General features: G+C 36.8%; 1 protein-coding gene across 1 annotated transcript; it reads left to right on the plus strand.

Annotated features, from left to right (window-relative positions):
* The first annotated feature begins 3,624 nt into the window (after positions 1–3,624).
* On the plus strand, positions 3,625–22,516 carry LOC121426070 (ras-related protein M-Ras-like). The gene is made up of 6 exons (XM_041622218.1): positions 3,625–3,749; positions 17,520–18,114; positions 18,865–19,018; positions 19,353–19,452; positions 21,194–21,276; positions 21,969–22,516. Exons 2-6 carry the CDS (start codon positions 17,919–17,921, stop codon positions 22,027–22,029), a joined length of 594 nt encoding a protein of 197 aa, XP_041478152.1. The 5' UTR covers positions 3,625–3,749; positions 17,520–17,918; the 3' UTR covers positions 22,030–22,516.
* The last annotated feature ends 1,522 nt before the right edge of the window (positions 22,517–24,038 follow it).

Here is a 24,038-nt window from a genome sequence, read left to right on the forward strand (position 1 = left end):
TTGGTGATGAGTATGATGATGACGGTGATGATGGATGATTCTGATGGGGATGATGATGATGACGAAGATGATGAGCGTGATGATAATAATGATGGTGATGATCATGATAACAGTGAACCCTATTAAGTCAGTATAAATAAATTGATTTAAAAAGTATACCCGTGGCTGTATGTAGTCCTACAATGCATAACTTTCAATTCAACTTTTATCAGGAGCCAATCCGTGGGAGGTCTTAAGGGAGAATTATGTCCTCTCTGATGAAAAGTTTCTTTCAAAAAAACCAGGAAAAAAAGTACTGTGAAGGTTAGAGGAAAATCCATCTAAATTTATTTGAATTTAGAGTTTTTGATGAGTGACATCTTATACAGGCAGCTGCCCCATATGTTATATAATATATAATACACAAATTTTAATTTTTGATGGTTCATCATGACAAAAAAAATTATTCTTTTAGGAGCGGATGTGAAATAAAATCTGTATATTGATATTGAATAAAACATAAAAAAAAAATTTGGGAAGAAAATGACACTTCATTATAAATTGGAAGCTGGTCGCATCTGACGTCACTAATAAAAAGAATTAATAGCTTTTTGATTCTTTGATGGCTTATTTCACCCATATTTAATTTATTATTATTTTTTATTTAGTTCACAATAAGCTTATTGTCAGGGTGAACTTTCGGATCAAGATACACACTCTCAGTTGTTCAACCCATTTTGTCTGAATGAAATTTTTTTTAGCGGAAAAGTTTGTTGAAATCGTCAAAATGATTTTCTGGCCGGATTCCTGTGCATATTAGTCAGGCAGCATATGTCATGATTTACCGGCTACTTCGAAAAATTGGCTAAGTCTGATTTTTCACTTTTATGTGATTGGTTACATCACAAGGAACAACTTTCAACTTGGTGACAAATTTCTAATGGTCATCTTGACCATGTTAGGGGTCAAAATAAGGTCAATAGGGGTCATTTTTTTAAATTGCCCCAATTCTGTCAAATGACACATCAAATTGTTTGTCTTGTTATACTGAACAAAAAAGTGTACACAACCATATACTCTTGACCCCCTGTTAAAAAGTTATGACCGGAAATGTCAAAGGTCAACGAACTTTCGTTAAATGGCAAATTACACTGAAGGTGTTAAGAAAGCTCATTTTTTCCGTGTTTTTATGCATGTGTAATTTTTTTTTATTTTCGATTTTGATAATTCCATCGTCAGAAGTCCTTATCCAGAAGATATAAAGGGTCAAGACAAGGTCAGGGAAAGGTCAAAAGGTCAACAAACTTTCACTGGAAGCCAAAATACACGTCTAATAGCGGTTAGAAGTTTAGAAGTCTTTTTTCGTGGGTTCTTTATTAAGACATTTTATATATAAAGGGGTCAAATGTGCTTATTTAGGAAAAAAATAGATAAACAGAGATAGACGTCGAATGCATTCAGTGTGGTATTGCGAGAATACCTTGAAAAGACTTGACAAACCCTTATGCCCTTAAAATCTTATCATCTTCAAGATGTGATAAGTGCAACCAGGGAGTTTTTTTATTTAGGAATTCAATTCAAGTTCAGTTCATTTTCAATTTACTCATCTTTGATATGTAAAGAAGTATTTCCTTCATTTGCTTTGTCAGAATATCTTAATTAACAGAAATTATTGTAATGTATTGGGGTACAAGTATAATACTATGTTAACAGAATAAACACATCGATTGATCAGTGCTCCCAGCTCCTAAGAAAGATGCCTAACATTTCATTTGGATTATCTTGTAGATAAAATAATGAGGTTAGGATTGAAGATGATAAGTTGGGCTCCAATTGTTCCTCAATTAATTCGGACAGTTATATTATTTCTGACAAAGAAGCAACATCGTGTAGGCATGATCATTGTAGTCATGGATGTCCATTATGCTGATGTGATATATTCTGACCATTACTCGATCTCTGGAGTCAAGAAGGACTACACATTTATGGTTCATGTGCTGTTCTAAGCTAATCATTGGGCCCTTTTGCATTTTGTAAAGTGAAAATTTATAAGGATTTCGTGCATACTTTTGGTCAATTATATTTATTTTTTGGTAAAAATGCAAGTCTTCACAACTTCTGGGGGCAGCTCTCCCCTTCCCGCTGCGGTATGGCCGTGGTTTACTTCAATAATATAATTATTCTTTCTAGTAACATCCAGGTAATTCAGCAAGTAGGAAAAAACAAGAACGACAAAAGAACAAAAACAGAATCTGCATCTGGTATTAAATTTAGTTCCACGTTGTATGCTCTGGAAAAACACACTTGATAAAAATAGTACAAGCCGTGTTAATGTCAGCACATAATCAGGAATGTGTAGTCGTTGGTTTCAGAGATCGAGTAATGGTCAGAGCATATCACATCAGCATGATGGACACCAATGACTGACTACAATGAGCATGCATGAACGATGTTGCCTTTGTCAGAAATAAATAACAGTCACTCATTAGAATTAATAGCAGTTTGAGTGCAATTTATTATATCATCCTCATTCCTTACCCCATCTTATTCGTAAGTTAATCCAAAAAAGATGTTAGGCATCTTTCTTAGGAGCTGGGAGCACTGATCACGCGATGTGTCTGTTAACATACATGTAGTGCACATAATTATATACCCCAATACATTACAATACTTTCTGTTGATTAAAATATTATATACAAAGCAAACGGACTAAATGTATCTTTACATATCAAAGACTAGTAAATTGAAAATGAATCGAACTTGAATTGAATTCCTAAATCAAGAAAATCAAGAAACTCGGAAAGAGCTGGTTGCATTTATAAGGACATCATGAAGATGATACGACTTTTAAGGGCATTAGGGTTTGTCAAGTGGTTTCAAAGTATTCCTGCAGTGCCATACCACACTGAATGTATTCGACGTCTATCTCTGTTTATCTATTTTTTCCTACATAAGCATATTTGATCCCTTTATATATAAAATATCTTCTGAGATAGAGACTCAAAATAAAGAACCGACGAAAAGTAAGATTTCTAAACTTCTAACCGCTATTAGACGTGTATTCTTGGCCTCCAATGAAAGTTTGTTGACCTTGACCTTTGTTTGACCTTTCCCTGACCTTGTCTTGACCCTTTATATCTTCTTGATAAGGACTTCTGACGATGGACTTATCGAAAATAAAATAGTACACACATGCATAAAAACACGGAAAAAATGAGCTTTCTTACACCTTCAGTGCAATTTGCCATTTAACGAAAGTTCGTTGACCTTTGACATTTCTGGTCATAACTTTTTAACAGGAGGTCAAGAGTATATGGTTGTGTACACTTTTTTGTTCAGTATAACAAGACAAACAATTTGATGTGTCATTTGACAGAATTGGGGCAATTTAAAAAAATGACCCCTATTGACCTTATTTTGACCCCTAACATGGTCAAGATGACCATTAGAAATTTGTCACCAAGTTGAAAGTTGTTCCTTGTGATGTAACCAATCACATAAAAGTGAAAAATCAGACTTAGCCAATTTGTCGAAGTAAATGACATTTGATGCCTGACTATATTTTTTTTTTACAATTAGTCGACCTTTGCTCGGCCAAATTCAAAGGCCGAGTTGGAACTACACGACTCACCATGCGTTGATTGTGATGATCGATATTGTCGAAGATCACTGCTCAGTGAAAAGAGCTCTGGCTGAAATCTGGCCGGCCCAGAATTTCTAGGCCTACAACTCTAACGTTAGTTCTACATTTTCTGTCCAGTGAAGTATCGGTAAGTATGCAAATGATTGTGTTCTTTTCTCATGCCTTCAGGAATTAGTAATGTCCATGGATTTCCGAGATGAGGATTGACGGGATGGAATCGAATCGAGGAGCGTCGGCTGACCGAACGGGGCCGCCGCGGGCCCGGGGCGCGGCCTGCCCCTGGTCCGGCCCTTTACTTTTATTCCAGTTTCTGAAACGACAAATGTTTGCTTGTGTTAATTTAACAATCCTTGGCTTATCTTGAAGCGTTGTGTTTTGCTTGCAAAACCCTTCTCTAGAACCCCCTTCCTCTTTTTTTCCCGCAAGTAACGTCATGAATTTGCCACTGTGTTGAGTAACTGTGTGTGTGAGTGACTGTCTAGCCTAATTTGTTGTTTATTCGAAAGTAACGTTGATCTAAAGCCGTTATTTGAGATCTGATTGGGGATCAGGTGGGGCTTCTCTCTAAAGCTTGTGTAAAATTAAGTTAAAAAATAAAAAAAACAAGGATTGTCACAGAAATTGAGAAAACAAGGATATCCTCATAAACTCAAGTCAAGACAAATTATGTCTTGATAAATTGTGATAATATTTTTGTGTATTAAGAGGACAATTTTTTGTTTTTACTTTCCCCAGCAGGACATCATCATGTATACTATTATTAGTTTAACGTTGTAGTAGATTCTGTGTGCTCAGTTCTCTCCTAGTTCACTCTCTATTTATGACCTGTCATCTTCCTATATAAATCTTTTTATGAAACTTAAAATGTTGCATTGACAAGTACATTTTATTGATGTCGGCCATGTGCGTTACAGCACATTTCCGTATATTGCACATCTTTGTGGTACTAAACTACACATTTGCATGAAAGAAATTTGTCGCCAAATAATGTGCTGATAGTTGACTATTCCTAACAGGATCTTTTGTTACCAAAAAGTGCGAAATGTGGATGGGTCATGTAATAAGCGTTCTGAGAATAAGAATAAACAGTCAACATGTTGTTTCAAACAGAGACCAATATATTCTATTGTTCTCAGGCTGAAACAGGTAATAGCGAGTCAAAGAATTGTGACTGGTAGTGTAGCTGTCTCGGAAAGGTATGAAGATCAGGGGAGTGTTTCATCAACATTTTTGTCCGACAAGTTGTCAGATCTGACAACTTTTCTGGATTTTGATTGGCTGAGAGGCACAGTTCCTATGGTAACTGTCGGATAAAACATCTGACAAGTCCTTTCATGAAATGCTCCCCTGGGATGTAGCATTTGTGTGGGGGGGGGGGCTTGTTCTGAATGGCTTACTGCACATATATTGTGTCTCTTTGCTGTGAAGGTCTAAAGATGAATGTGTATGTGCAATTATTTTCTCAGGGATGATCAATTTTGAGGTTAATTAATTGGGAGAAGAATGATAGAAGGGGTGTGTCCACAATCAGCGTATTGACATCACTGTATGACTTTCGTTCTTAAAGGGATGGTCTGGGCTGAAAATATTTATATGATCTACGGTAAATGTATAAAATAAATAGAGTAAAATTCACAGAGCAAAATGCTGTGTCATCAAAATTGGATAAATAACAAAGTTATTGAATTTCAAAGTTTATCAATATTTTGTGAAAACAGTTATGTGCACATCCTCATGAATATTCATGGTGGGGGGACTAATGTAATGATGTCACATCCCCGACTTTCCTTTTTCTCATTTTTTTCATGTATGTGTATTATGGTGTGTCCCCATTATGATGTAATAAGTTGCAGTACTAATGTCAATCCAATTGTTTTACATGTAGTTCTTGGTAGAAAATTTTTGAATAAACCAAATATCATATAATAAAATACAAAAAACAAGTGGGGATATGACATCATCAGCCCACCTAATGAATATTCATAAAGAAATTATGCCTAGAACTGTTTCACTGGAATAATGCCAATCTTTAAAATTCAATAACTTTGTTATTTGTTATCCGATTTTGATCAAATTTTCAGCATTTTGCTTTGTGGATTTTACTCCTTTCATTGAGATATAAATATATCTCCAGCCTGGAGCATACATGACCAATGCATCACTACTGGGGACCATAATAAAGACAGCCATGGCATCTTTTTATACAGACATTGGACAAGCTTGACATATGTACATGTACAATAGATGTACATGTAGATCAGATTCTAGGGTAGACTTGGGTAATTGAGGCCCTGGGGTAAAAAAGGCCCCCAGGCCCCAGTGAGTTTTTAGCTCATTTGCTCAAGGTTACCAGTGTCAAGGGGATACTGTTTGTGTAGTTACATGTATTACTTGAGACCGTTCCCTACAAGCCTTGAAATAAGCACCTGTGAGCCGGGGGCAATTTTTTGAAAAATTGCCCCCGGCTCACGGGCTTTTTACAGGAACCGGGGGCAATTTTCTGGAACCAGGGGCAATTAAAAAAAATATATATATAACGGTGAACCACACCGCAAATTTGTTTATAAAATAAAGCGCAGCTCCTGCAATTTTTTAATTAGTAAATGAATAGCATATGCTAAGTATTAGGCTTATAAATCAGATTTAAATGTTTAAGTGTTTTGACTCCCTCACTCCACATCCCCTTTACAACCACACACACATGGGCTTATTTATTTTTCGTCTTTAATGAACCATGATCAATGAACCCCCCAAAAAAAAATCTAAATAAATGAATAAAAGTTAAATTTAAAAAAAGAGAGAGAGATGGAGAGAAAAAAGAATTCAGATCAAATAATAAATTTAGAAAAAAACTGAAATATTTTTAAGGTTTTTTTATGGTTTGAATCATGGGAGTGGGTGAGTGTTTGTGTGTGATTGTGGCTGTGAGGTGCACTTGGATTGCATATAAATTATGTTAAGAAATTAAGAAACGAAATCAATCAATAACTCAGTCTATTCAAATTCCAGCACATAGCCACAGGCTATGTACATGTATTGTAGGTTCACGTACCTTAAGTTTTTCACAAGTTATTTGAAAATGCAGATCTCCACAGAAAATGCCTTTCATTCTGGGAGAGTCTGAATTTGGTGAAAATGTATTCATTAATAACTTAAATATTCATCACAATGAAGAAATCATAAAGTTTTTTGACAGTTTTTAAAAATTAACATGAAATCTAAACTCAAACTCAAACGGAAAATCACCATCACTTAGGCCATTACTGATAGAATTCTCACCCAGAGCTCTGGCAGACATGAGCTCAAAACTGGCTTGCTAACACCACACTCAAGTGCACGCGGCGTCCTATTTTTTTTTTAGATGGAGCCTTGTTAGATTATTTATTGTCTGATATTTACCCCTCTCCAGGAAAGAAATTAAAAAGCTACAATTCACAACTATAAGCTAAGTTATTTTGGATTATTAAGGCTCCATTTTGACAAGCAAGGTCGGCGACTGTGAGGATAAAAGACTTGCACATCCTATGTGCTGTGAACAGGGATTTATCTCCTGTGCAATTCGAATTACTATATCACAGAATTGTGATATCCCGACTGGAAATGTGTGCATTAGAAATTGCACATGGTGAAGTATGGAAAAACCGCTACCGGAAGAACGCGCGCACATGTATTACAGGAGAAATAAAATACGGACGTAGCTCACTTTTATGGTACAGAAAAAAAGACGCACTTGGCAATTTTAAACTGTGTTTATCGTAAATTGAAAGTTATTTGATTTTGGCTTTACAGATATTTAAATTACATGTATGATATGGCTTCACTGCTCACTCACAGCGGGCGCAATTACCTGGAAAATATTTGCGCCCGGTCGTCAAAATTTTGATGATTTTGGGGCTTCATGGGCGCAATTGATGGCGTTATGAGCGCGAATTTGCGCTCAGCGCCCACTTATTTCAAGGCTTGGTTCCCTAGCACAGATCCTGAGCATAAACAATGATTCACAGCCCAGTGCACATGGCCAGGAGGAGCACAAACTCTAGTAACATAGCATTTTTTCCATAATATTGGAGAGGATTAATAAATTGACCCATAATAATAATAATAATAAGGCATTTAGGAACGCTATACATAGTACACTATATCATAGCGTTTACACTGTAGATCAATTTACAAATACTTAAAAAGCTACATCTATCCTGGATACAAGTACGTTTTCAACTGTTTCTTAAATCTATGAAGAGAAGTTTCAGATCTTAATGTCATGGGAAGCTTATTCCATTCTTTTGCCGCAGCAACAGTAAAACTACGTTCACCAGCCTTACTCCGGGTTGTCTGATAGGTTAGTCGAAGATGATCTCCACTAGACCGCAAACCTTCTCGTTTAGGATAATGAACCTGAAGTGCCCCCTTGATATACATTGGTACATGATCATGAAATGATTTATATACATACAAAAGAATCTTAAATAATATTCTTTGTTTAACTGGTAGCCAGTGTAATGCCCTTATTAATGGAATAGCATCATGTCTACGGTCAACTTTGTGAATAATACGTGCTGCCCAGTTTTGCAGACTCTGTAGTCGCCTTACATGAATTTGGGGAACTTCTGCAAGGAGTGCATTACAATAATCGATCCGAGATAGTACATGACTACGTACCGCATGATGACATGCATCTACTGTTATGTACTTTCGTATGCGACATATATTTCTTAATTGAAACCTAACAGATTTACATAAAAAATCAATTTGCTGTGTCATAGACATGTTACTATCCAAATATACACCAAGACTCTTAATTGAAGTGGATGGTAAGACTTGGGATGTACCAATATCAATAGAAATATTATCTAACCCACGAAGGTTATATGGTGAACCTACTACCAGAAATTCAGTTTTTGCTTCATTCAGCTTTAGTCTGTTACGATTCATCCATGTGCTGATGTCTGCAACACATACCGAAAGGGTTCTCAATGCAATCTCCAAGCCATGTGCTGCCCTGGGGTCAAAAGATACATAAAGTTGCGTATCATCAGCATATAGATGATAAGACACATTATGAGTTTTGGCAATGTCTGCGATAGGTAGGGTGTATACAGTGTAACCTATCGGTCCAAACACAGAACCTTGGGGAAGGCCGATTGAATTAACAGAAACTAGTGAATGCTTTCCATTTATTTCCACACATGTAGACCAATCATCCAAATAGGTCTGGAACCAGTTTAAAGCTGTGCCCTGGACTCTTATCCGTTTCGAAAGCCGGGTTATCAAAATCTGACGATCTATCGTGTCAAACGCTGCTGATAAGTCTAACGACAGAAGCAAAGTTACTTGACCCTTGTCCATAGCAGACATAATGTCATTCTTCACCTTGATAAGAGCGCTCTCTGTACTATGGTGAGATCTATAGGCAGACTGATGAGGATCCCACAAACTATTTTCCGACATATGATCCGTGAGCCTACGACAAGCAATCTTCTCCAATACCTTCCCAATAAAACTGAGGTTGGATACTGGCCGGTAGTTGGACAGGCAATTCTTGTCATGGCTTGGCTTCTTGAGTAGTGGCCGAATAACTGCTGACCTCAATGAACTTGGAAAGTCGCCAGACTGAAGGGACGAATTTATGATATTCGTCAAAATAGGAAGAAGGTGTGGTAAGTTCTCTTTGAGGAACCATGTGGGTAACGGATCCAGACTGCATGACTTGCTGGGTGATCCTAAAATGATCTTCTTCACTTCATCTTCTGTAGCGAGATCAAAGCGTGACAGTGGCTCAAAATCACTTTGACAAATGTCAGTAGCTGGATCCGAATAGGAATGAGGCTGCACATCATCTAGGCTCCTTTGAATCTTTCTTATCTTTTCTTCAAAGAACGAAGAGAATTTATTGGACAGTGCTTCAAGAGAGTCGTAAAAAGGAAGAGCTGGCAACTTCCTGTTCATTAGATAGTCTAAAGTTTTATACAGCTCCTTAACATTACAAGAAGATAAAGCACTCCGATAATAGGCAATTTTCTTTTGACAAATGACATTGGATGACTCACGTTTCATTGCCAGAAAAACTTCACGATCAGCATCAGAACCGGATTTCTTCCACCTTCTCTCAGCTTGTCGTTTTCGTCGGCGTGCTCGATGAATGTCCTCATCATACCATGGCATTCTTCGTCGTACCTGCCGTTCTTTCACAGTAGGCGGAGCAAATGAATCAAGAAGTGACTGAAGAGTGTCCTTATACCATCTGAAACTGGATTCAGCATTCCCATGGTGTGTAAAGTTATATATAGATTCACGCAAGGCTTTTACAAATGATTCCCTGTCAATTATCCTATAGTTCCGCATTGTTTGGAATATCTTCTCTGATTTGGGCATCGGTACGTCAATAAGCAAAGTTATTATAAAATGGTCTGACATTTGTTCATCGGCGACTATACAACTTCGCACAACTGATTCCAACTCAGATGTAAACACTAAATCGAGTGTGTGTCCATGTGAATGAGTTGGACCTGTTACATGTTGTTGAAATCCGGCAGCAGAAGTAGCTCGAAGAAAAGCACTAACATCAGCTTTTGTTGGTAAATCTACATGGAAATTGAAGTCTCCCAACATGAGCACTTTCCCTGGAAGGACAGATATATCAGTTAGGAAACTGTCAAATTCATTCATAAAGTTAGGAAGAGTAAGACCGTTTGAAGCTGAGGGTGGAGGACGATATATCACGATGAGATGTAAGGTTGATGACCCACTGACGATGTGGACATGTTCAAAGGTATCAAACTCAAAAGCTGGTTTTGTGGAGAGTTTCAGTTCCGACCTGGCTATCACTGCGATGCCCCCTCCATTACCAACCTTCCGTGGTGCATTTATGAATATGTACCCAGGTGGAGTACACTCCCCAATTATGACTTGATCATCGTTTTTTAACCACGACTCTGTAATGATAAAAATGTCAATATGATTCTCTAAAATATAGTCGCAAGTATCTTGAGATTTTGATCTCAGTGAACGAGCATTCCACAGACAGACCTTAGCTCCGGAGTTAATGTCAGTGTTTGATCTTGGAACAACAGTAAGATTACTATAATTGATTCCACGCTTCATTCTGTCATTATGGTCTGGTCTATTGGTGATGCGTGTTGGAATGCTTGTAGGTATAAGCTTTTTCCTACCTCCTCTTTTTCCTCTACGAGTTGGTCGCTTATTCCTTATACCTAGAAAACAGACATTCTCCCAAACGTCTAAAGGAAGTTTCTTATATGGAGCCTCAGTGTTCACTCGAAGGAGCTCTTGCCTGCTATAGCTTATCCTATTGTTTGAGGTCTTATCCCGTTCATGACCTTGAATCTTTAAAGAGTTAGATGATTCTTGAGAATTAGGCCCTGGATTGGGGTTAACATCTCCTGCTAATAATATCTCCAGCTGAAGTGTCGCTGTAGTATTCGCATAATATGCAAGACGGATGCCATGGAACTTGGATAGCTTGGGTCTATACTGTATATTATAGATCAAGCCATGTCCAGGCAAAAGCATACAGGGACCAGTGTATGCCTTCAGTCCATTGCCTCCAAGGGTAGACACAATAAGAACAAAAGTGATCAGCCCGGCTGATTCCATTGTCGAGGTGTGGAGTCACTTGCCAAGACAATAAGGATTTGGTCGAGCGCACAAGAATGTCACATACATGCACTATGGTGGATATATGTCCAAGATGTACAAGTTCCTTGCATCCAAGTGCAAAACCTATGTCAGTTCACGATTCCTCAATTCAACATCAAAAACAGTCCAAACTGATCCTAGTTGATCCAGAACCCTTAGTAAGCACAATAGTAACTACCATATAGAACCTTTACTCAAATTAAAATGAATTTGTGACAAAAAGTTACACAGCTAAGGAGAGGGTCTGCCTGCAGAGCGACCACTCGTATATACACCCATAAATGAGTGGCTTTGGGAAAATAGTTAACTAAATATCATAAATCTTGTGATTGTTACTCATAAATGTTGGGTGAAATCTTGTATTTAAACTAAAAAGTGTGTATTTACAATGTATGCTTCCATTGCGAGGACAGAATCAGCATTTTCAAAAGTCGTTTCAGAACGCTGATCGTAAATGTGGTTCTGGGAATGCTGTAATTCTGTTTATGCCTTACTTTTCAGAGGCGAAATCACAAACTCCAGCTGGCTTCGCATCGTAATTTTCGTTAAGCAGGAAAGCGAGGTCAAATTGGGCGTGCCCTTTACATGTAAATTTTTATATTTTTTTAGTGTTATGGGGAAGGTACGTTGACTGTTATTGAAACATCGAACAATTTCCGATACTTCAGTCATTGCTTGGAGCTACTTGACGTACATGTAGTCATATAATGTCCACCACGGTGAGGATTATAGTGAGGAAAAAAGAATATTATAAGTATACACAATAAAATAATAAAACATCTACATGTATTTGTTTATGCTACTGGGCATCTGGCAATGTCTCCTCATTATAACTCCTGTTCCAGGTTTTTTTTAATCGCTCAACATTCATTGTGATTAAAAATTAGAACTTAAATCAATTATCACACAAGTATGCAAATGTAACAGTAGGCCCGTTTCGGATACAAGTGTACACGCACTGTCAAGTCAGTGCACGTGTACCAAATTCCATCACCATGTACATGGTAACATCTGCATAAAGCTTGCATGGAACTGTAAAGTCAGTGAACAAGCTCACAGCCTCAAATTAAATCTCAGTTCTCAGACACTACATGTTTAATCACTAATACAGTATGTCAATATATTTCAATTAACCTAGAGTGAGTTTATTTCCAAAATCGCCGATTTAATCCACATTCATTCTGGAAACTCAAGTTTTTGTACCACGAAATAGGTCTGCTCCTGTCTCGAAAGCTCGAATGCGCTGCTCAAGCATGTATTATAAGCATGTACCAAATGACGTCATTTAAACATGTTTACGATCGTGGTTCTGTTTATCCTTCCCCAGAAAGCCTGATTCTGGTCAAATGACGTTTACAAACGCACATTTTTGTGAGTTTACGTCTTTACGATCAGCGTTTTGAAACATCGATTAAATGAAAGTAAGCATGGACGCAACCATGTTTTGGACTGATCACGTACGGAAACGCTGATTGTGGCCTGAAAAGTGGAAGCATAAACGCGGCCTACTTGTAACTGAACTATTTTTACTTTGAGAATGTGCAAGACAAATATTTTGAATGTACATGTAGTACTGCAATGCTTTTGCTCAGGCTTTGCCTCAATACTTTTTTGTTTGATAATATTAAATAATAGAAATCCTTTTAATGCATACCTTGATGACATCATAAAGAAATAATTATTAGTGCAAAATTGCAAAATGGTTTGTGTGTGTGTGTGAGAGAGAGAGAGAAATGTTTAATAACCATGTCCTTGTTATTTCTTTTTCAGTAGAAATAAGGCCACATCCTGTCCAGTAAATTTCACAAGTTGACTTAAAGGGATGGTCCAGGCTGAAAGTAATTATAGCTTGATATATAGAGTAGAATTTACTGAGCAAAATGCCAAAAATTTCATTACGATCGGATAACAAATAACAAGGTTTAAAAATTTAGCAATATTTTGTGAAAACAGTCGTCATGAATATTCATTAGGTGGGCTGATGATGTCACATCTCCACTTGTTCTTTTGTATTTTATTAGGTTTATTCAATTTTTTCCCTCAAGAACTAGAAAAATCGGATTGACAACTGATTTAGTGCATTAGATATTTATTGCTGCAACTTATTTCATTATAGGGAGACATATTATTCACACAAGTATGAAATAATGAAAAAATTATGATTTTATGTAATAAAATATGAAAACGGAAAGTGGAGATGTGACATCATCAGCCCACCTAATGAATATTCATGATGACTGTTTTCACAAAATATTGCTAAACTTGAAAATTTAATTCTTTGTAATTTGTTATCCGATTTTGATGAAATTTTCGGCATTTTGCTCAGTGAATTTTACTCTAAGCTACATGTATAAATACTTTCAGCCCGGACCATCCCTTAAAGAGAATTAATCTAAAAGGCATACAATGTGGCATTGAAAAACATAATTGAATGTTGATGAGAAATATGGAACATACTGTACTTCATTGTATGATATAGCAAGTTTTGCTTGAATTATATTTTTACTCTGTATGTACATAGCCTACTGTACATGTATATTTTATGTAGATTGTTGCGCAAGGTAGGTGTATTGAAGCAAATTGATTCCCTTTTTAATACAGTCTACATGTATTTTATGAATTTGAAATGTAAGATATTGCACACTTTCATAAAACAGCTCTTCATGGACTTTGTATATTATTCAATTTTGATGATGCTCTAACAAATCTTCAGCAATTCTCGCATCGATCATGTTCTGCAAATTCCGTGTGCTCTGAAATTTGCACTTAATAGTGTACTCTATAAAAATGTAGGGAGAGTATGTAAAGTGAAAGTACAGTGTATCAAACAATCATTTGTACACCCATTATTAAAACAATGACTCAAACATAGAGAAAATAGGGTTTTTTTTAAGAATAAGTTTAACTGATATTTGACAAGTGATGAACATTCCTCTTTGTTCAAAGCAGAGTAAAAACATAAAATTCATACCACTTTAAGAACTTTTCCCCAAAATGTGATTTTTTAGGTGAAAACAATTAGTACAGTATGTACACTTTAATGTTTTTTTCTTCTTTAAGTCTCTTGCTAGTACTTGGTGGGTCAGGCATGTTTTTGTATTGAAGGCTTAGCCTAGTCTGCTGGGCAAACCCTTCACTCGAAATAAGGGTCTGAATGTGCAGCCTACAATGTACTCATGCCTTGGCTTGTGTACTGAAGGCTCTCTCGCCCTGTATTGGAACAGCAAGTTTTTGTATGTGCTAGTCTTTGCTTGAATTTGTACAATATGCAGATCAGTCCCCTTCGTATGATAAACCATTCCTATAGCATAACAAACTGTAAGATCTGTAAACAGGGAAGATGGACTTGAAATGTAAAGTGTACAAATAATTGTTTGAGGGTGAAAATTGAACAAAGTACTGAAAAAAATAAAGTGATGTAATTTTGAGGGGAAATTCCTTTTACATGTAGGTTCAAGGGCTCATATTACAATGCAGGCACTTTTGGGGGACGACATGTAATTTTTAGTAGTTTTTACTAAATTTGCTTCAAACTGAATTTTGAAGGTGTACAAATAATTGTTTGATAGTTGATATACTGTAGATTGAGAGAAATTTTAAATGAAAGCTTGCAAGAATGATGCCCATCATTTGGTCTCCATGTACTGCAGGTATGTGAGAATCGTGTTGCAGGATACAATGTACATGGGGAACTTTATCTAGTATCATATTGTACAGTAGGCAGGGTGCTACATAACTTTTTGAAAGCACTTGCCCAGTCAGGCAAGTAAATTTTTAAATAGTTGAAATATACTTGCCAAAAATCTATTTCACTTGCCCGAAAAAATCCTTGAAAAATAGTTTTACATCTTTAAAAGAAAGTTTTGCAGTTTTATAAACCATTGACCTTTTTCTCTCTTTTGATATGAACCGATCTACCTTGTTATTGCATTTCTTTTTCCAAATTTATTTTATCTCGCCCTTCATAACTAAAATTAGGGTCAATATCATATATCAACCCTAATTTTGGTCATTCTACTGTAAGAATTTCGCTTGCCCAATACGGGCAAGTAGTTTTGGTCTTTACTTCAAAACACTTGCCCTACCCTAACTTTTACTTGCCCTGGGCAATCGGGCAAGTGCTTATGTAGCACCCTGCAGTAGGTGTGGATATTGCCACTTCATTATCATAACCCACTTACCAAGTTTTCCATTTTCCATTTTCCGGGGGGGGGGGGGGTACTTGCCACAGTCGAGACAAAAAACAGGGACCTTGGAGCGGGCTTATGTATTGTAAAAAGGAGGGTCCTTGGAATGGGTCACCTGCGTTTGAGTGCGTACATGTATGCATCCCTATGGAACTGGCATACTTGCATGCAGCTACATGTACATGTATCCCGGCCGCCGGGTGCGCTCTCGCAGAGGCGATGGTCGGAAAGTGCTCTGGGGCCGCTGTTCAACAAAAAGTAGTGGATAAATGCGGCCGGAACGGCGCAACGAAAATTATGCGAAGCTTTGGAACGGATTTCTCTCTTCTTTTTTTCTTGATAAGAAGAAACCTAATGCTATGCTTTGGAGCGGCTGTCTTTGTTCTTTTTCTCTATGAGATAAAGATGCTGTGCCGTGGATCGGAAATTTGAGTGTAAAAATGGAGGTCCCCTCCACGGCACAAACCCAATACACATTATATACTGAGTGCCACCCCCCCTCCGGGGTCTAATCCTATGTAGTTCTTCTACTCTTAAACCATTTGTTCTCTGCTAATTGGTTCATTTTTAATTTTTTTAATATTTTTATTTTTTGATGGATTTTTCTCAAACCTTGGGCAATGTTTATTATTATTTTTTCTACTCTTTTTACAATAAACTTTTTGTCAGGGGGAACTTCCCCAATATTATGTACATTGAGAACATTTTATTGCTCATATTCATGTATTGTACTGTATGCCTGCCTACATAATGTTCAGTCCTATGTGACTAGTAGAGAGAGCTCAGACTGAACTCGTGCTACTGCTAATCCATAATTGATTTTTAGAGTGGGTGGTTTGTATATACATAGACTTCCTATAGATCTTTCTCATTCATGGATAACTGACTTTAGTCTCCATTTGTAAAGAGCTAGCTTTCCGGTTTATTGTTTGAAAGTTTAAAGCTTTATTGATTTTTCTCTCTCTCCTTCCATCCATGAGTTGACTCATGCTTTTAAAAGCCTACTTACATGTATTCCCAGTTCCCCCATTTGATTACATACAGCTTCACGGGTTGCCTATACATGTACAAGGCTACATCTACAGTATAGAAAATAGTCCTATACTGAATATTGACATGCTGTTAAAGTGATGTACAAATTACATCATGTACAGTAACTGAACATGCACGTACATGTATGCGGCTGTGTGCTTCTGTACATGAAGCAATAGTACTTGATCAAGGTACCAATTCTTAAATTAATTGATCATAATAATCAATAACAGTGATTGCAATCAATTATAAAAATAAATCCCACAATTAATTGCTATTGATATCATGTCTCTGTTCCCTGGATATGGATGAATCATACATGTATCATTATCAATATTAAAAGGACTTTACATGTACAGTTAAGTCGAGTGAGTGGTGCAAAAGCTCATAAAATGTGTTGTTCCAGTTTGGTTTTGAATAATATCCATCTGAGCTACAGTGTAGTCAAGTTTCCTTTTTTTTGAAATGTTTTTTTTTTTCGGGGGGGGGGGGGGGGGGGGGGTGGGGGGGTTGATATGGGAACATGCACACAACATACATGTATGCTGTACTTAATGTATGGAAAATGTTTACAGGATGTACATGTACAATGTATATATAATTTGCTTGAAAATTACATTTATACCATTTTTCTGAAAATGTCTGTTAAACCTACAGAGTACATGTACATACAATTTTTTTAAACTTTCCTGTTCCACCCATTTTTGTGGCATCTATTTCTCTCATTTTCTATCCTCCTACTCTGAGTGCTCTCTTCCTGATACATGTACATGTATCTTCCTGATCTCTCTCCCTCTCTCTCTCTCTCTCTCACACACACACACACCCCATCTCATGCTCACACTCTCTATACACATGTAAAGTGTTTTCTTTCCTTTACTCTCTTGCTTTCACCTCTTTCTCCCTCTCTCTTCCTCTCTCTTCAGCCCTGGCTTTTTCCTGGAACATCCTTTTATCGTTATGCCTTCATTTCCTGGAGTCATTATAACCCGGCCTGTTTGTGTGGATTTTGTTTGATGCAGGGGCTGATATTCAGGAGAAACGGAACATGGAGAGGATGTAAAACCCACATACCAGTACATACATGTATAAAAGTCAGTGAAGAACTGCATCATCCTTGAAGATATCACCCCAGAGTTCTGATTGCTGAGACCATGTACATGATGATGGTGATGATAAAAAGGACCAGCTAAGATGGTAAAGTGAGTGGTTTATCAAGACCCCGACAGACTTCAAACTCCATAGTGGAGGGCCGTGATGGTGGCAAGCAACAGTCATATTAAAAGCAGCTACCATCTCACATACAAGACCGGAGTGATGCTGTCATTTGGCTAGTCCTCAGAGGAACGCCGATCGTGCTTAGAGGTGGGATAAAGTACATGTAAATCTTTGTCCAGTCGGGAGAGGAATAGGAGTCCATAATGACGACGTTATCAGACATTTCACGCGAGAACCTGACCACGTACAAGCTGGTGGTGGTCGGGGATGGAGGCGTGGGCAAGAGCGCCATCACAATTCAGTTCTTCCAAAAACTCTTTGTAGCGGACTACGATCCAACCATTGAGGATTCTTATATTCAGCACACCGAGATCGATGGGGATTGGTGTATTTTAGATGGTTCGTATTTTGATTCAGCATTATTTGCTTGTATACTATGCATGTAGATAAGAGTTGAACAGCTTTGAAGGGTGGTGGTCTGTGAATAGTGGGCATTGTGCAAAACAGGTTTAATAGTGTATATGTAATTTTCATCTGCATTAGCATAGAAATTCCACTTTATATTGATAATGGTACTTGTGGTATATCAAAATTGATCAAGAAATTAATAGTTGGATTACATGTATAATAAGGCTGATAATAATGATACACATTTTGATAATGGATTGTGATGAGGAGGAGGTTGGTGATGAATGATGATGATAGTGATGATGATGGTGATGGTGATGATGATGAAGGTGATGAGAGGAGGATTATGATTATGATTATGATGACGGTGATGGTGATGATGTTGATGGTGATGATGATGGTGATGATGATGATGGTGATGATGATGATGGTGGTGGTGATGGTGGTGGTGGTGATGATGATGACGATGATTATGACTATAATCATAATTAAGATTAGTTTGATAATGATTAATAGCATCAACAGTATTTGATGTACATGTATATTGATAATAATGACTAAATTTGATAGGGAAAGTACCTGATTCATTTCAATTGGAATATGTAGCTGCTCAGTCAGGAAGCTGAATTACAAATCAATTTTACATTGTACTTAAAAGCAGCTTAATTTCCTCTCCCAAGCAATACAGCACAGCAAATTCAGAATGATTTGCTCATTTTCCTGTCTTTCTCTTCTCTATAGTGTTGGATACAGCTGGCCAGGAGGAATTTTCAGCAATGAGAGAGCAATACATGAGGACGGGTGACGGCTTTCTTCTGGTTTATTCAGTCACCGATAGAGCAAGCTACGAGAACATGAAAGCTTTCCATACTCAGATACTCAGAGTCAAAGACAAGTAAGTTATCATGGTTTACATATATGTTCATTTGCAATTTTTTAGTCACAGATTTAAAGAGAGCTTAATTATTTTTCTTGAAATTTCATTTTGATAAAGTTCTTGTACTTATATACCTGTTGCAAATTGTATGATTCCATTCCCCATGAATAAAATCTTTTTATTGTCCCTTTGTAACACTTTGAAATGGAAATTTAGTGTTGTATCAATAAATGAAATTATGTCTACAAAAAATTATCATTTACTTACTAATTCTGTGTGCTGCCTAATACTGGTATAATTTCATGATTTAAGCTGTTTATAACTTTCTGTAATCAATATATTTTGTTTACAGAGATTCATATCCAATGATCCTGGTCGCCAACAAAGTTGACCTCGTCCATCAGAGGAAAGTCACAGAGGAAGAAGGAAAGAACGTAGCTGCCGAACTAGGGGTAAATATTAAATTCCAAGAATCACCTCGTATGTGGAAATATGTTGGAAAAGAGAAATGAAAACAAGTCATGTAGTTAAAAGAAAAAACAGGCTTATTCAGACATTCAGTGTATCACATCAAAACTCAGCAACATTTTGTGTACAAGATGAAATGAGATATTAGGTCTTAAAACCGTTTGCAGAGACGAGATATTTGTTGTGTCGCAAGACAAAGAAAATGTTTCAGCCAATTAAAATTCATTGGAACAGTGACGGTATAATGCACAGACAAAATTATGATGTGTATGAAACCATTACCATCAAAGGATTTTGTCCACAAAAATTTGGATAATGTGTGGGTTTGAAGGAAACATTAATTATTGAACCCCACCAGAAAATGGACATAGTTGGTGTTCAAATTCTGCCATCTTTTAGAAATGTAATAGTGAAGTTGGGTCATAAAATATTGCATTTTGATAAAGTTTGTTTCTCTGGGCTTGCCGGACATTGTAGCATTTTTGTCGACATTCATCACTCAGCATGAAAGAGTGCATTTTCTGGTGGGGTTGACTAACTTGTTAACACCACTGTATAATGCACACCTAACACTGGGGGGGGGGGGGGGGGGGCTTGGTCATTTAAAAATCTGAACATTAAAAAACAGATATATTGCTGAGTTGTAGTGTATATTTTGGACTGAAGAATGAAATGGTACAGTATCAAAAGTGCATGAGAAATGTGGATTTGGGGATTGAGGAAACTCGCATGTATAAAGTAAATATTTTATCAGTAGAAAATGAGGAAGTGCACAAAAGAAATGACCTTTGAGACCAAGCAATCCAATTTATTCCTGCTTTTAGTTTTTGAGTGTCACATGATAAAAATACAATGTTTATCAACACTTGAGGTGCCAAGTGGCTTTGCTTATTAATTCAAAGATTGTTTAAATACTTCTAGGTAGTTCTAGCAAATCATGAACATGGCATGGCAAATTTCTGTACTTCCTTCTATACAAATATTGCTTACTTATCAAATATCTGCACTTCTTCCTTTCTGTACAAATATTTTGAACACAAAGGTTGTATAAAGTTTATAACCCTAGTATCAAATCTTGCTTAATGTGTGCTTGATTCAGAGTCGTGCATCAAAGTTCTTTGGCGGAAGAGATCTCAGTTGCACTCAGTATTGATTCTTAGACACCGTTCTCACTACCATCCTAAGACTAGTTTACAGGAAACTAGTTTAGTGGAAACTAGTTTAACGTGTAATGAGAATGGTCGAAGCGGTCTTGGAAGCGATCTTCCAAACGATCTTCTAAATCGGTTCAAAAAACCACCTCGCAATGTAGTTTTCAAGATCGCTTTGCCTCTTTAACTGGTTTGAGTGTAAGTGAGGACACAACCGTTCTTCGGGAAGCGATCTCAGCGCCTGCGTGTGGAGGATGCCTATGCTGCAGTTTCAAATTTTGCACAAAACTGTTTTTTGAAAACCACTTTCAGGTGATCAAATACGAACACTAGCAAAGCGATCTTTCAAACTGGTTTCCTGAACCAGCTTCCAGTAAACTAGTTTGTAGGTTTGTAATGAGAATGGTGTCTTATCATTTCTTCTCTGTTTTACATTGTTTCATTTTAAAAAGAGGCAGTCTTATCCAAGATAACTCAGCTTGTATAATGGCAACCCTTCATGTGAGACAGGTTGATCTTGTTGCTATTGAAGAGATTGTTTTAATGTTAATCATTTGTTTTGTTTGCCCTGCAGCATATTCCATATATTGAAACAAGTGCAAAAGATCCTCCTAAGAACATTGACGCAGCCTTCCATGAAGTAGTAAGAGTTATCAGGTAAGTTCTCAAGCAGGTCCATTTGAAAAACTTGTTTCCAGGAGGTGATGATGATGATGATGAAAATGATGGTGGTGTTGGTGATGATGATGATGATAGTGATGATGATGGTGATGATGATGATGGTGATGATGGTGATGATGATGATGATGGTGATGATGATGGTGATGATGATGATGATGGTGATGATGATGATGATGACGACGACGATGACGATGACGGTGATGGTGATGATGATGATGTTGATGATGATGATGTTGATGATGATGGTGACGGTGATGACGATGGTGGTGACGATGATGGTGACGATGATGATGGTGATGATGATGATGATGATGGTGGTGTGGGTGGTGATGATGATGATGACGATGATAATAATGATGATGATGACAATGATGACGATGATGGTGATGATGATGATGATGGTGACAATGACGATTATGGTGACGATGATAATGATGATGGTGACGATGATAATGATGATGGTGACAATGATGATGGTGACAATGATGATGGTGACGATGATGATGATGATGGTGGCGATGATAATGGTGATGATGATGGCAATGATGATGACGATGTGGGTGATAATGATGATGATGTGCAGATGGTGATGGTGGTGGTGATTTATGATGATGATGATCATGTGCCCAATAAACATAATTTTTCTTCTTTGTTCTTAATCTTTGTAGGAGACAGCCTGTAGAATCAAAGAAGAAACGCAGAAGTGGCTCCACTTGTGTTCTATTGTGACATGGTTGTCAAGCTGGCAGCCAATGGACTTGTGAAGGAGAAAGTTTCTTTTTGTTGTAAGTCTGATACCAGATGACAAAATCTCCAATGTCATTATTGATTGATGAAGCGCATGCAAGAAAAGGCACAATTGTTGAGGAACTGGATGGCCTCGGATATGTTGTGTCTAAATAACTGATCAGTTAAACCCCAGGATCGGAGGTTGTGTCATGTTAAGTTACAACTCGGTAGGTTCAAAACCTGAATCCTGCTTTACATGTTACTTAAACTGTGGCTTTGATTTAGCTTTGGATAGCCAAACATGGCACCAATATCTAACAGTAAATGTTCAATATACCACCTCATATTACACTTATTCAATCAAGAATTCTATGAACGATAACAAGGACAGTCCTTTCACCATTTCAAACATGAATAGTACAGTTTTGAAGTGTTTGAGTAGGCAGGGCTTACATGACAGGTGAATGAAAAAAAAACTTGAGAATAAGGGACCTTCTGTTTCACCTGTAGGTCCAATCATCAGGAACCTGTTTCATAAAGACTAAACTATGGTAAAACTATGGTAGCTTTGCCATTATGGCAACTACCATTGAAACTTTGAGTTTGATTGGCCGTTGAACTGTGGTAGCTACCACAATGGCAGAGTTCCAACAGTTGCAAGTCCTTTATGTCAAGGGCTCCAGTATTGTTATTCTGAAGGTTGGTTACTCTGGAGCGTGCCTATTTCATATACCAGGACAATTAACAATCTGAAAAAAATGGGTTTAAAAATCAAAATATTTGTGACATTATTCAGATCCGTATGAAAAGAACATTAGGTTTGTTAGTCCGAAAGTATGGTCGTTCAAAAATTAACAAAGGTTTGTTAGTTTGCAAAATACTAGTATACTTCACAAATCTTATTATTGTACAATTACTTGTATTTTTTATGTTACTAAGGCCCACACCCTGAACTAAAACACCTAATGATAGTTTTGATACTTACTTATGCATATAGCAGTCATATTGTAGGAATTAAAAAAAACCATTATGGACTAAGGAGCGAATACTTGTTAAAATATCCTTCTTTTGTTTTGGTTCAAGTCTTTCTTCACACTTTAAGATGAAAACAATCCGTATTCACCCAGGCACAAACAAAAATATAATTTTGTTAATTGTACTCGGAACTGGGCTAATACACAAAATGGAAACAAATCTTTAATTGACTTGAAATATTGATGGATTTATCAGAAGTGCTTGAGCACCAAGGCAGCCCAGCTAAAGCCAGGGTAATAATTGCAGGGCTAGCTGGGAGAACAGTTATCAGAACTGAAGTGGCTACCCCAGTGGGTACATCTGCCGTTATTATTATTATCATAAGTGTATCTTTAGATTCTCATTGAACCATATAGGTATTGATGTACATGTATGCCAAAAGACACTAGACCTTTTAGGTGGCTTTTTAATGCTGAGAACATATTCTTGTACAGTACGTAATCTCCAGTTTTTTGGGAGGAATTTCTCTGTTAACCCTATGCATATATAAATTAATTCCTAGTACATGTACTGTATATATGATTATGTTTTCTTTTATATACATGTATGTATTTATACAACTCTCTTTTTGAATTGTAGATTATGTTATTTATAAAAATAAAAGTAATCTCTTATAATCTGAAACTAGGTAGATTATACGTTTTTAGTGCCTAAATTTATGTACGTGTAGCATGTTGAAGGAAATAGTTATGGAACTTTTATTGGGAAGGTTTTAGGAAAAAAAATAAACAGTATAAATGTGTACATTTTAATATATGCTTACATTATATTATTAAGATTTTATAATTTTGTTCTTAAAACAGTTCTTATTTGTTTCATTGATACATATATGTAAGGTGTAATTTGAATGTTCCCCTTTTTAAAACAATGCTTATTGTTAAAGGTGGAGCTATGCAATTTGTGATAGCTTTAGGAGTCGTATATCATCTCAAGTCTGGGGTAGAATTGGGGTTTCGAGATTTGTTTCAAGGTAC

This window comes from Lytechinus variegatus, chromosome 13 (assembly GCF_018143015.1).
Source record: "Lytechinus variegatus isolate NC3 chromosome 13, Lvar_3.0, whole genome shotgun sequence".
NCBI lineage: Eukaryota > Metazoa > Echinodermata > Echinoidea > Temnopleuroida > Toxopneustidae > Lytechinus > Lytechinus variegatus.

Bases quoted from the DNA above. Each gene is read 5' to 3' on its own strand.
- LOC121426070 (XM_041622218.1), top strand. From the start codon at position 17,919: ATGACGACGTTATCAGACATTTCACGCGAGAACCTGACCACGTACAAG. The intron at 18,115-18,864 runs GTTCGTATTTTG...TCTTCTCTATAG, and splicing joins GGATTGGTGTATTTTAGATG to TGTTGGATACAGCTGGCCAG. The intron at 21,277-21,968 runs GTAAGTTCTCAA...TAATCTTTGTAG, and splicing joins GAAGTAGTAAGAGTTATCAG to GAGACAGCCTGTAGAATCAA.